A 15,234-nucleotide genomic window follows, 5' to 3' on the forward strand; every position below is an offset into this window, starting at 1 on the left:
TAAATTCATAATTTTAAAATATTTAAATTAATTAATAAAATAAATTGAACCCCTGAGGGTTAAAAAAAAAAAAGAATTAACCCTCAGGGGTTAAAAAAAAATCAGATCATAGTAAAATGTAATCCCTGCCAATTGATCACTGCAGTCAGTGATCAATTGGCAGGGAAGGGGTTATTTTTTTATTAAAATGGGTAAAGGGGGGGTAAAGGGGGGTGGGATTTTAAATAAACTTTATTTTTTTTCCAGCAGGGGGCAGGATCAACACTGATCCGTCTCCCTGCACTTCACACTGAACCCGGAAGTGCAGGGAGGCGGAGGTGAGTATAGAGAGCACATGTGCCCGCTCTGGCATGCTGTCAGAGCGGGCACATGTATTGGGGCAGCCGGATCCGGTGCTCCCGGTCTGCCTCTAATGCAGAGGCAGACCGGAGCACCATTAACCCCACGATCGCCACGATTGCGGCGATCTGGGGTTAATTTTAACAGGTGACGGACGAGGTCCGTCCCTCGTCATTAACGCATTCCCCTGAGTGACGGACCTCGTCCGTCACTCGTCGTTAAGGGGTTAAATCACTTTGTTTCTGTTTATGCAGCCCTAGCCACACCTCCCCTGGCTATGATTGACAGAGCCTGTATGAAAAAAAAACTGGGTTCACTTTCAAACAGATGTAATTTACCTTAAATAATTGTATCTCAATCTCTAAATTGAACTTTAATCACATACAGGAGGCTCTTGCAGGGTCTAGCAAGCTATTAACATAGCAGGAGGGGATAAGAAAATCTTAATTAAACAGAACTTGCAATAAAGAAAGCCTGAATAGGGCTCTCTTTACAGGAAGTGTTTATGGAAGGCTGTGCAAGTCACATGCAGGGAGGTGTGACTAGGATTCATAAACAAAGGGATTAACTCCTAAATGGCTGAGGATTGAGCAAAGAGGCTGCAGGGGCATGTTCTATACACCAAAACTGCTTCATTAAGCTAAAGTTGTTCAGGTGACTATAGTGTCCCTTTAACCCGAAAACGTAGTTTTACTCATTTAAATCCTAAATATTTTTTGCCAACCTTGAAACTTGTTTTATAGCAGAGTCCTCATCTACCTATTACTCCTCTAATATTTTGTAATTGCCCCCCCCCCCCCTCCCACCCCAGTGAATATTCATTTTCTTATTTTGTAAAGGAGATCCCTAATTGTAAATATGCAAAAATGGCATATTTAAGCAAACTTGCTTTCCTGTTTAATATGGAAGATCTAGTCTTGAATAAAACATGAAAACAATAAAACTTGTCCTGAACAAAGAACACACTATTTCAACCTCCTGAGTTAGATATTCCTTGCAGTTTAGGAAATCACACCCACAAGAGTTTTCTGCAGAAAGTAACTTTGTAAATGACATTTACTCCTCCCCTGGAAGGCCACATGATCCTCCTTTTCTCTGGAGTAAGAAATGTTATATTGTAGCATTGTGAGAAACATTCACAGGATAGCTGTGCTGCTCACACTGCTGCCATGAAGATGCAGCTCTTGTTGCATGCCCTTCTCTGCAGCTTACCCTGCACCTTGGCTGCATCTTTCCAGGTCACACTCCTGCACACTAATGATGTGCATGCCAGGGTCGAGCAAACAAATAGGGACTCAGGCAAGTGTGGCAATCCACCTGAGTGCTATGCTGGGGTGGCCAGGAGATTCACCAAAATTCAGGAGATCAGGAATAGCCACGAACATGTCTTATTACTGGACGCAGGAGACCAGTACCAGGGGACTATATGGTTTAATTACTTCAAAGGAGAAGAGGCAGCTTATTTTATGAACTACTTGCACTATGATGCTATGGTAAGCAAATGTGACTGTTCTTTTCATTGCTGTGTAAGATTTTTTTCTTTTTTATTTTCTTTTTTTACATATTGTCATTGTCCATGTGTTTATTATTTCACTTTAGAAATTCAAGAGGATTAATATAAAAAAAAATCTGCATTAATTCAGTAGTGATGTGGAATTAATTATTCTGCTCCCGACTAAGATAAATTCCTGCAGTCCTGTTGCAGAAGCATAATTTATCTTCGTATATCTTGAGTATTGCACGTAATTCAATCCAAACATAACCCACAAGTGTTCTTTCTACATATACATCTACATGTATGGTATTAACTGCTCTCCTTTGCTGCATTTTTTACAACCGTGCTGCTGTGCTATGAATGTTTTTAGAAGAAGCCAATTATTAAACTACTCCTCTGTATTTATATATTTCACCTGTTTTACTTCAATATGCAATTAAAATTCAGCCACATATTATCTCATTTAACCTTTGTCACAGCTGGTGAGAATTATGATCTCTCGAGTTCAGTCAAAGTTACAGTCACAGCCTTGCTCTGTGAGCTCGGAGTTAGGTTAGAAAACAAGTTTAGTTTTGCCAACATGGCGGTAAGGTTCTATCTTCTAATCTAGACCACTGCTGCAAACACAGAATGCTCTACTATTTGTTAGTACATATAAAATCATTTAAAACATGTTCACACTCTCATACATGCATATAAGTATGTTAAGTGTGCAATACTAATGTACAAAAACAAAGTAAAACCTAAATATATATATATATATATATATATATATATATATATATATATATAAAATTTATTTTTAAATGTTTGTAGGTATTGCTAACCTTAAAGTGGATATTCATTGTGGGAACATTTTATAGAAAAATGTTGCATTAGCATAGCACTGTAAAATTAGATATTCCTGTACCAAATTGTTTATCACTCTTATAATAGCTTGTGTGAAGTGTGTGTATTTTTTTGTTTTGTTAACATTTTACAAAAAGTGCAAGTTACAATCCTGGCACTTTAATAAATTAACCCTGTTAACCCCCCCATGCAATATGTAAGGCTATGTCTTGCCACCCCAGATGATTGAGTATATATATATATATTGCTTTTTCTAATATAAAATATTGGTCCTTTCAGAGTAAAACATGTAATTATACAGTAAGCATACTCACATGCAGACACAGACAATCTCACTGATACACACAAGCTCATTGATACACAGCCTCATAGACAAACAATTTCACTAATATACATAAGCTCATTGACATAAAAACGCAAGCTTACTCACTAGCAGGCGCACACACACACATGCAAGCAAGCTCACTCACTAGCAGGCGCACACACACACACAGCTTAATGTAGTGGTGATGGTGTCTATAGCCTGCAGGCTTTTGAATGTAAACACAGAATTTTCAGAGAAAAGGCAGTGTTTACATTGCTTCCTAGTGACACCTCTAGTGACAGACACTCAGACGGTCAGTGCGGATTGGCTGAGATCATCAAGCATGATGATCTCAGTCATAGAGGCAGAGACCAGCACGACGTTGGGAAAAAAAAAAGGTGAGTAAAACACTATTTTTAAAAACACACACAGACACCACGACTGACACACAGACACCACGACTGACACACACACACCACGACTGACACACACACACCACGACTGACACACACACACCACGACAGACGCACACACACACCACGACAGACGCACACACACACCACGACAGACGCACACGCACACCACGACAGACGCACACGCACACCACGACAGACGCACACACACACCACGACAGACGCACACACACCCCACGACAGACGCACACACACCCCACGACAGACACACACACACCCCACGACAGACACACACACACCCCACGACAGACACACACACACCCCACGACAGACACACACACACCATGACAGACACACCATGACACACACACAGACACACACACCATGACACAGACAGACACACACACACCGTGACACAGACAGACACACACACACCGTGACACAGACAGACACACACACACCGTGACACAGACAGACACACACACACCGTGACACAGACAGACACACACACACCGTGACACAGACAGACACACACACACCGTGACACAGACAGACACACACACACATGACACAGACACACACACATGACACAGACACACACACATGACACAGACACACACACATGACACACACACCGTGACACAGACACACACACATGACACAGACACACACACATGACACACACACACACACACCGTGACACAGACACACACACACACCGTGACACAGACACACACACATGACACAGACACACACACATGACACAGACACACACACATGACACAGACAGACACACATGACACAGACACACACACACACATGACACAGACACACACACATGACACAGACACACACACATGACACAGACACACACACATGACACAGACACACACACATGACACAGACACACACCCATGACACAGACAGACAGACACACACACCATGACACAGACATACACACACACACAGCATGACACACACACACAGCATGACACACACACACAGCATGACACACACACACAGCATGACACAGACACTTGTTGCTACTTGTGTGCGTGGGTGGGCAGACTGATAGGTGTCCTGCGGCCGCATGGAGAGCTTGGATGGCGGCCGCAGGGGAAGCTCTTCTGGCGGCCGCTGGGGGAACAGGCTGTTCTGTCTCTGCTTCCCCTCCCTCACGCGCTAGAAATAGACCAGGGCCGGAATATGACATCATATTCCGGCCCCGGTCTCATTAAGCTGCACGAGAGGGAGGGGGAGCAGAGACAGAACAGCCTGCTCCCCCAGCGGCCGCCATACAAGCTCTCCATGCGGTCGCAGGACACCCACATGTGCCGACGGCCCACCGGGAAATTTCCCGGTATCCTTGTGGGCCAGTCCGGCCCTGGCTGCACCCTGTTTCTGACGCAGACTTTATTAATTGCTCCCTCATTGTCCCTGGGGAGTCAGAGTACAGTTCTACTCACTCAGTACCATCTTGAAGGAACGATTTAATATGAACTGCACCAGGTGGAGAACCAATTCATCCACTCTGTAACTGGAGAATATTTTAGACCAGTGGTCCCCAACCCAGTCCTCGTGGACTACCAAAGTCTAGGTTTTGTCAGTATCCCCATTTGAATAAAACAGGACAATGCATGCATCTTAGACTGTTGGTGGCTCATGAGGACTGTATTGGGGACCACTGATTTAGACTACTGGATCACCAGAAATGTATTATTAACCCTACTAGACTTCAAAGGAATTACTTACCCCTATTGGCTCACCAAGGCCCTTTTCTTCCAAAAAATGATAAGCAGAAGAGTGGGAAAAACATTTTTATTTTTTTCATTTTATTTTATGTATTCAGTTAAAATAAACACTCATCACACTTGCCACATATAGCCTGACCTCTGTTTTCACATTTAATTGCAGTGTTGGTGGTAATTTGAGATAAATAAGTTAGTTTTGATTTGCAGTTTGTACACTTAAGCTCAAGATTTGCCATCACTGTTATAGAATGGGGGTATTCTAGAATCTGATATTGTTAAGATGAAATGTTTACAGAATAACGGTGACAGATTCTGGTTGAAAGGCAATCCATTTCAAATAGCCGCAGAATATGTTTCGAATGACTATCCCCAGAAACACTGTTACAGCAAGTGGTATCTGAATAGTGTACAGAGTATAGTTCTTAAAGGAACACTGTGTATTCCATATTGGTTTTAGATGCAAGACCCCACTTTTAGAAAGAAAAAAAATATTTAAAAATACACGGTGCATGTTGTCAGTCGCCACATATGGCCACTACCAGCTTCTATGTAATGCATTGAAAAATAGGGGTAACTTCCAGCCCAGTGTAAATTGAGCAAATACTTGTGTGGTGTCCAAAAGGTATCAAAAGCAACTGTACAACTTAAAGGGACACATCTTTTGTATGCCCAAATCTTTATAGTTTTTGCATAAAATAAATGTTTTGCATAATGTTGCACCATAAGCGGTCTCATCAGCCCTCACTCCAGAAAAAGATGTAATTATCAAAAAATACAGCTCAGCCACTGACCACAATGAATGATCTGAAATACAAAGCAACTTGCACCAGAAGGAAAGGACCCCCAGGGAGGCATATAGTAACGATATTACTACCTGTTTATAGTTTCTCTGACTGTCTGCAGCCAGGTTGTGAATTAAAATCATCTCAGTGCTGTTGGGGAGTACTGTTCCTTTTGATAAGCAAGTATTTTTGGAATGAGAGGGTGTGTCTAAAGAGGCAGGCTTATGGCCCAGCATTCTACTAAACATGTTTTTATTTTGTGCAAAAACTGTAAAGATTTCAGCATGCAAAAAAATACAGTATATGAGGCCAAAATCTATCAAATGGATTAAAGTCATATTGGTATCTGGGATGTCCCTGTAAGTCACCATTTCAGGCACCGTTGCAACATTAACCCTCCTGGAGAGTAGAGATTCTGTTTGAGACAATGTTGCTTGCAGTGATAAGCCTCAAAGAAAATGGTAAAATTCCTAGTACTGCAACAACTTTAAGGTGATAAAATACACTATAATAATGTGAGCTTATCACTAAGATTCAAATCAATTGCTTTAGAATAGAGCCGACCAAGCCAGGGTTACCAGTCTGATGGCACTTGCACAGCAGACTTGGACTATAAAAAAAAAAAAGCCTTTTTGATAAGTCAAAACATATAGATTAAGGCTGCTATAACATCAGTGGTAAAGCGGTTCAGGAGCGGGAAAAGACAGGTATCTTGTCATTGATTGAAGTATGGAGGATCCCTACCTTAGAAGAGTGTTACTGTTCCAACTGTATACAATAAAACGAAAAATAAAATGTTTTACACTAAGCTGCATCCCAGAGTAGTGGAGATTATCAGGCATATATGAAATAGTTACTTACTTTATATCCATAATGTGGAATCCGATTTCTGGTGCTGGTCCTGTAGTTTCACAGTAGAAATTTAAAAGTATCAAAAGAAAGCTTGCACTTAAATAAATCCAAGTACAAAACCATGTATATAATCTTAAATACTTATAAAGGTGGAGCGCAAAGTCAGATCTATATTCCCATATGGTCCTTTAAATGGCTTCAGCTCAGATGAATATATGGAAAAAATAAAGTGCATATAATAGTGAAGCACAGTTTCAAATAATTACACAATTTTATTAACTAGACATAAAACACTCCTAGCACTGAAGAGAATTGATATAATTCAATCTCAAATAAAATACATAAATCAAACTATACAAATAGAAATGAAGAAATAAACAAATAAAAAAATGAATGAACTGTAAGCCTCTTACAAGATAAAAGCAAGTGAGTTTATGCAGTCCCAGCTGCTACTCACAAACGCTTTGTGATTGCCTGAGCCCAGGTATGATGTTAGCTGACAGCCGGCTTCTCCTCTTTCCTCTACGGATATTTAGGTGAAAGCAGACCGCTTAGGTAGTCCTGGGCGTCAGTGAAGGTTCTCCGAGCTTCCCGGGTGCTCCGCCCCTTTTGCGTCTCTACGTCACAAGCGTGCGTGGCGTGCGTCACTGCGTCGTCTACGTGTTTCGCCGAAGCTTCCTCAGGACGTGTTGCAGTGATCAACATGTGATATACTTTTTGAGGCATATTAGGAACTCTGTATATATTTTTCCTTTTTCCTCATTTTGTGGTCAGAGAGCCATACATTTAGCGCTTTTATACTTAAATTCTATGTATATAATCTTGTTCCTTAGCAGAGAGATTGGAAATTAAATGGTTAATCATCAACATTACATCATCTTCATTAGTTGAACATACTGAGAGCTTATGAAGCCATATGGGAATGTTAGCTAAATAATTGCTCTGTTAAAACATTAAACAAGTAAGGATTTTCTATACCCACCCAACTTTGTCATCAGTACTTTACCAAAAGAAACCACATGGAGCCCCTGTTCAAAATAAAAAAAATTAAACCAGTATCAATGTTTCCAAGTAAATAATCGAGACCAACAATCCCAATGCCAATCCACTGTCACTGACAAATGTTCCCACATACCAGTTTGGAACTAGGAATTTGCTAAGAAATGACTTAAGGTGCATATACTTAACAGGTGTGTGCTTTTGTAGAGAAACATACAATGAATTTTCATTCATTCCCTCACTACAATAAGCAGATCTATATATATAGACTGTTTCCTAAATGTGGGGATAAAGGAAATAAGAGTTACATTACAGCTTCTCTTACTCTCGATTGATTACTTCTTATACAGGATGAACAGCATCCAAGGGGGGCTAATTTATGTCTAAATTACCAAAAGGGAACATTTTTTTTCCTAATTTGTTTGATTTATTTGCTGTTAATAATCCACAGCATGAAACTGGCATAGTACGGAATGATAACTAAAAAGCTGCTCTATGTCAGAATTCTAAAAGACAAAAATAATTCTCATTTGTTCGGCTTTTTAATTACTGATTTTCCACAGCATGAAATTAAGCAAACACCATTGTAAAAAGGTAGAGCAAAATAAACTTGAAAAATACAGTTATTTTATGTTCACAACCTAATCTTTGTTACCAATACAGGAGTATCTTTTTTTTTTAATTACTTACATTGCAACAAAGTTTTTGCTGTTACTAATATGTTACTTTTGCCTTGTGTGACATGTGGATGCACACCTTAATGTTAAATAATCAAATGACTTAATTATACAATCAAGAACATACAATACAGAAACAATAGAATACTACAATCTATCAAAGATAGAGGCTATAAATAATAAACCACAAATTAACCTATTGCACTTTAGGAGAGGATTTTCTTAATTTAGTTTTTTCAGCTTACTTTACTAATACCAAGTAAAAACTACTTAGTATTAGTAAATAAGGGAGATTAAAGTCTATTTTGGGGTTAAAAAAAGAATACAGAAGAAAAAAAAATGAGACTTCTAATGTTAAGTATTAATTTTTTTTTATTTTTTCAGATTTTAGTTTATTGCACCCCTCACTATTATCAAGGTGAGGGGTGTTGTGGGGCATATTTTTATAAGCATTGAGAAGAAAAATTATATTCTGAATCTTTTCCTCTTTATATTAAACCAGATGTCCCACCAGCTCCACTAAACATTTGGATAGGAAGTTATTCCATATGACCATTAAATATTCAGGCATTTGATTAAATGTAGGGTTCTTACGTAGCCTTAAAGGGACACTATAGTCACCAAAACAACTTTAGCTTAATGAAGCAGTAGAGCCAGGGCTGCCATCAGAAATTTTGGGGCCCCTGACAAAGCACAAAGTCTGCCCCCCCCCCCCCCCCCCCCCCCCCGTCCGCTCCCTCCCGGGCCCACCCACGCCCTACCTAGTCCGCTGACAATGATGCAGGACTGAATGTGGTGTGTGTATAGTGGAAGTGAATTAGAATGTGTGTAATGGATGTAGTGTTTGTGTGTATTAGATACTGTTTGTGCAGTGAATGCAGAGTGTGTGTTTGTGTAGCGGATGCAGTGTGTATAGTGAACGCAGAGTGTGTTTGAGTAGTGGATATAGTGTGTGTACAGTGATGTAGTGGATGTAGTGTTTGTATGTACTAGATTAAATGTGTTTAGTGGATGCAGTGTCTGTAGTGTGTGTATTAGACGCAGTGTCTGTGTATAGTGAATGCAGAGTGTTTCAATTTGTGGTGGATGTAGTGTGTGTACTGTGAATACAGGATGTTTGTAGTGGATGCTGTGTGTACAGTTAATGCAGAGTGTGTGTGTCAGTATAGTGAATCCAGAGTGTGTGCATAGTTTAGTGAATGCATAGTGTGTGTTAGTGTGTAATAAATGCAGAGTGTGTGTTAGGGTGTAATAAATGCAGAGTGTGTCAGTGTAATGAATGTAGTGTGTGTGTGTAAATTTGTAGTGAATGCAGGGTGTGTGTTAATGTGTAGTGAATGCAGAGAGTGTGTTAATGTGTAGTGAATGCAGAGAGTGTGTTAATGTGTAGTGAATGCAGAGAGTGTGTTAATGTGTAGTGAATGCAGAGTGTGTTAGTGTAGTGAATGCAGAGTGTGTTAATGTGTAGTGAATGCAGAGTGTGTTAGTGTGTAGCGGATGCAGAGTGTGTGTTAGTGTAGTGAATGCAGAGTGTTAATGTGTAGTGAATGCAGAGAGTGTGTTAGTGTGTAGCGGATGCAGAGTGTGTGTTAGTGTAGTGAATGCAGAGTGTTAATGTGTAGTGAATGCAGAGAGTGTGTTAGTGTGTAGCGGATGCAGAGTGTTAATGTGTAGTGAATGCAGAGAGTGTGTTAGTGTGTAGCGGATACAGAGTGTGTGTTAGTGTAGTGAATGCAGAGTGTGTTAATGTGTAGCGAATGTCAGTATAGTGGATGCAGTAAGTGTGTTAGTGTGTAGTGTATGCAGAGTGCATGTTGTATTAGTGAATGCAGTGTGTGTATTGTATTAGTGTATTCATGTATGCAGTGTGTGTTGTGTTGGTGTATGCAGTGTGTTGTGTTAGTATATGGAGAGTGTGTGTTGTGTTAGTGTATGCAGTGTGTGTTGTGTCAGTGTATGCAGTGTGTGTTGTGTCAGTGTATGCAGTGTGTGTTGTGTCAGTGTATGCAGTGTGTGTTGTGTCAGTGTATGCAGTGTGTGTTGTGTTAGTGTATGCAGTGTGTGTTGTGTTAGTGTATGCAGTGTGTGTTGTGTTAGTGTATGCAGTGTGTGTTGTGTTAGTGTATGCAGTGTGTGTTGTGTTAGTGTATGCAGTGTGTGTTGTGTTAGTGTATGCAGTGTGTGTTGTGTTAGTGTATGCAGAGTGCGTGTTGTTAGTGTATGCAGTGTGTGTTGTGTTGGTGTATGCAGTGTGTTGTGTTAGTATATGGAGAGTGTGTTAGTGTATGCAGTTTGTGTTGTGTTAGTGTATGCAGTGTGTGTTGTGTCAGTGTATGCAGTGTGTGTTGTGTCAGTGTATGCAGTGTGTGTTGTGTTAGTGTATGCAGTGTGTGTTGTGTTAGTGTATGCAGTGTGTGTTGTGTTAGTGTATGCAGTGTGTGTTGTGTTAGTGTATGCAGTGTGTGTTGTGTTAGTGTATGCAGTGTGTGTTGTGTCAGTGTATGCAGAGTGTGTGGTGTTAGTGTATGCAGAGTGTGTTGTGTTAGTGTATGCAGTGTGTGTTGTGTTGGTGTATGCAGTGTGTGTTGTGTTGGTGTATGCAGTGTGTGTTGTGTTGGTGTATGCAGTGTGTGTGTGTTGTGTCAGTGTATGTAGTGTGTGTGTGTGTGTGTGTGTAAATGTGCAATCTGGGGGGGGGGAGTAAAATGTATATGTTCTGTAGCATAACAAAATACAAGAGTCTGTGATGTACAAGCAAAATAAATTTTTGACTGTTTCATCACAAGACACATAATTTAACCCTTTGAGTGTCCTCCTACAGTTGGGAAGGCTATTTATATCAGAAAGTGTTCTCTTCTTCAGTGATGGCTTAACCCTCTGGCACTCCTGATGTTGTAGTCCGTACACCCTTTAATGGCTGGCAGAGCATTATGTGAAGTGTAGTTCAAATGATCAGGAATTCTGGAGGTTAAGCCATCACTTCCCTGCAGAGTATTATTGATTTTTATGCAGTCCATATGGCAACCCTGGCCAAATAATACATTGCAGGTTGTTCTGGCTTAGCATAATGAGAGTATTAGTCCAAAGCAGACAGAAGGGGAGGAAGGGGCATTTTCACACAAATAAAAATACATTTCATTAAATGTTATTCCCCCCTCCCTGCTTACCTGGTCCAGGGAGGGGGGAGATTCCATCCCTGGTGGTCCGGTGGGCCCCCCCCCCCGGCTCCCTGTTACCGCAGAGGGGGCCCAGCACACTGCCAGTTCTCCTCTCTTCTCTCTTCCTATAACTCTCGCTAGACCCGCGGAGCGTTGCCATGGCAACCGGGTCTCGCGAGAGTTATTAGAAGAGAGAAGAGAGGAGAAGAGGCAGTGTGCTGGGCCCTCCTGCGGTAACAGGGAGCCGGGGGCCCGCGGCTGCACACATAGCGATATTCGCTATCTATGTGTGCAGAGAGGGAAAGTGGGGCCCGGGACTGCCAGAGCAGTCCGGGCCCCCCAGGGCCGCCGGGCCCCCCAGGGCCGCCGGGGCCCGTGACAACAGTCATGGTTGTCACCCCCTGATGGCGGCCCTGAGTAGAGCATGCCTCTGAAGTCTCACTGCTCAATTCTCTGCCATGTAGCAGTTAAAACACTTTTGTTTCTGTCAATGTAGACCTAGCTACACCTCCCCTGGCTGTGACTGACACAGCCGGCATGGTGAAAAAAATGGCTTCATTTTCAATTAGATATTTAAAAGTTTTTATCTCCTGCTCTTTAAATTGAACTTTAATCAGACAAGAGGCTCCTGCAAGCTCTAGCAAAATATTAACCGTGCAGGAGATAAGAGATTCTAACTTAAAATTAGGATCACTATTGGGTCAGGAACACAAACATGTATTCCTGACCCTATAGTGAAACCCCACCATTTAGGTGGCTTGCCCCCTTAGAAAATGTTAAAACTCACCTTATTTCCAGCGCTGCCCGTGTCCGCAGCTGCTGGCCCCACCCCGATCCGCCTCCTTGATAACATCATCAGACTTTCCGATTTGAGCCAATTCAATGCTTTCCCATAGCATTGGATTGGCTGAAATCGGCAAGAAGGCAGGATGGGTGCAGGGCCAAACAGTTTTGACCAATCAGCACCTCCTCATACAGATGCATTGAATCAATGTATTTCGATGAGCATGAAAATGCTGGAAGGTAATTTTACTCACGATAACAAATACAATAAGCTGTAGTTGTTCTGGTTACTATAGCGTCCCTTTAAACAGACTGTGCAATAAAGGAAGTGTAAACATTAGATGACTTGTAACGGAATCCTCCTTTACCTTTGTACTTAGAGAGGACCAAAGGTCAGCCTCCTTCCCACAGACTATGGGGTCTGTCCTGGAATGGGGTTTTGTTTTAGGAAGGCAGGTACACAGAGGCCATTTGGACTGCGTTTCCCAATATCCTTGTTTCTTTAGGGGATTCTTTAGGCTGTTTATGATTCTTCATTGCCCTCTGTTGGTAAAACAAAAAAAAAATTCAATGATTTGTAAAAATATAATATGCAAATTAGCAAAGTGCGAAAAACTGACTAGTTGCATCTGTACATCTGTGTATGAGAGGCACAAATACCTTTGTAGAGGCAGTTACTAATCAATATTATATATATGTGTGTGTGTGTGTGTGTGTGTGTGCACCCGTGTCTACCTGTACATTGCAGAAGGGGCCCAGCACACTCCATCTTAATTGTCCAGTTAATCTTCTGTCTAAGTTTCACAAGTGTTGCGGCTGTCAGAATGCTGCCGCAGCTTACCATGGAAATGCTCTGAGGAACAAGCAGGCAAGGCTACCAAAAGTTAGACAGCTGGAAAGTTAAGATGGAGTGTGTTTGGCCCCCTCTGCAGTGTAGAGGTTGCCGGGGTTATTTTACACCATGCCACTGGACCCCCAGGAATTGCAATCTATCTCCTCCCTGGCCACATGTAAGAGGGGGGGTTAGTAATAAAACAACATGGACTAATATAATATTTTTTTTATTTATTTTTTACAGAATGTAGCCCTTATTTTACACACTACGTTCAGTACACACACACACACTGCATCCTTGTGGGCTGACTTAGGATGGATGCTGTGGGCAGACTAGGTGGCAGGTCCCGGGGGCCCAGACCGTGAGCTGTGTCCTGGGCTCCCAAAGTTTATGATGGCAGCCCTTCCTACCAATCCCTTGCACCCACTACAGCCCTTGCCCATCCCTTCACTGCAGTTTCAGTAAATCCAAACTAATTCAGCAAAGTGTTTAGGTTCATTAGTAAAATTAACAACCTGGTTGGAAAAAACATATCTTATATATGAAAATGGACTACGTGGAAAAAATTAAAAAAACATTGTATGAAAACAAGGGGCTGAACAAGGGGCTGGCTGCACTCACCTAAACATGCTTAAATGGGGTGCTGCTGGGGGCCAATAAGTACAGTAAAAATAGAAATCCAGCGAACTGACTTATCTACTAAACAGCTACTTTGCTGACGGATTTGCCTAGTTTTATTAAAAACACCTAATCTAGGCAAAAAATAATGGGGGTTTAGTTACATTATATGATCATACATTGCATAAGCCTGGCACAAACGTCAATGTACCCCATCTTTGGCAGGTCCTACTCTGTCTGCCAACTGTCTACTAAAATGAGCTACTCACTTGGGGAAATCCTTCCATCTCGAGTTCTCTGCAGTACAAGGCTTAATAGGGTTCTGAGATGAGACACCTGTGACAGGGGGTGGTGCAAAACCAAGGAGCTGGCTAGACTCCTAAATATATATATATATGGGAAAACAAGGGGCTGGCTGTACTCACTTAAACATGCTTAAATGGGGTGCTGCTGGGGGCCAATAAGTACAGTAAAAATGTTTTATATTTTTTTGCTATATGTGTATATGTGTGTATATATGTATAATTTGTGAAAAAAGTTACCTCTTTGTGTCTCTTTTAAAACTGTTCCAACTGTGACTGAAATGGTGACTGTTAAGATTACAGTTGCTTTTTACACATTTATTCTGGACACCTCGAGAGTATTTGCTTGCATTTGTTTGTTTATTAGATTAATCTTGGCCTTGCCATTTTGTTTGTGTTTTATTGTTCTTATGAAGAGAACCTTTATATCATATTATAATTCTTTATATCATAGTTTCTTTATAAGACTTTACTTAAAGGCAAACTATAGTCACCAGAACAACTACAACCATGGGCGTCTGCAGGGGGGGCACATTTTTCAGCTTGTTCTTCTATTTTTCATGTGAAATAGAAAATACAGTGCAATACCGGCACCGGCCAGTAGTATGGAGAGAGACTGGGATAGGAAGCTACATTTTTCCCAGCTTCTCTCTCCTGACTGAATCTGCAGGGGAGCAGCACATGCAGCCAGCAACTCCCAGAGACCACCTACAGATCAGGTAAGTTGGGCATGGGGGGGGGGGGGGGAGCCTATAGATCAGGGAAGTGTGAGGCAAAAGGGAGGGCAGCCTATAGATCAGGGAAGTATGAGGCAAAAGGGGGGGCAGCCTATAGATCAGGGAATTGTGAGGCAAAAGGGAGGGCAGCCTATAGATCAGGGAAGTGAGAGATGGGGGGGATCCATCTACAGATCAGGTAAGTTAGAGATGGGGGATCCACTTACAGATCAAGTAAGTGAGGGATGGGGGGGAGACAGCCTATAGATCAGGTAAGTGAGGGATGGGGGAGACAGCCTACAGGAAGGGTCAGCAAGGAGCAGGAAGGTAAAGTAAGAGAAGGAGAAGGAACAGAAATGAT

General features: G+C 41.6%; 1 protein-coding gene across 1 annotated transcript in view; it reads left to right on the top strand.

Annotated features, from left to right (window-relative positions):
* Positions 1–1,445: 1,445 nt before the first annotated feature.
* The window catches only part of NT5E (5'-nucleotidase ecto), a 109,299-nt gene continuing 95,510 nt past the window's right edge, over positions 1,446–15,234 (top strand). The window contains exon 1 of the mRNA XM_063443063.1: positions 1,446–1,832. Within this exon, the coding sequence (XP_063299133.1) occupies positions 1,509–1,832 (324 nt within the window). The 5' untranslated portion in view covers positions 1,446–1,508. The remainder of the gene's footprint in view (positions 1,833–15,234) is intronic.

Source organism: Pelobates fuscus, chromosome 2 (genome assembly GCF_036172605.1).
Source record: "Pelobates fuscus isolate aPelFus1 chromosome 2, aPelFus1.pri, whole genome shotgun sequence".
NCBI classification, from domain to species: Eukaryota; Metazoa; Chordata; class Amphibia; order Anura; family Pelobatidae; genus Pelobates; species Pelobates fuscus.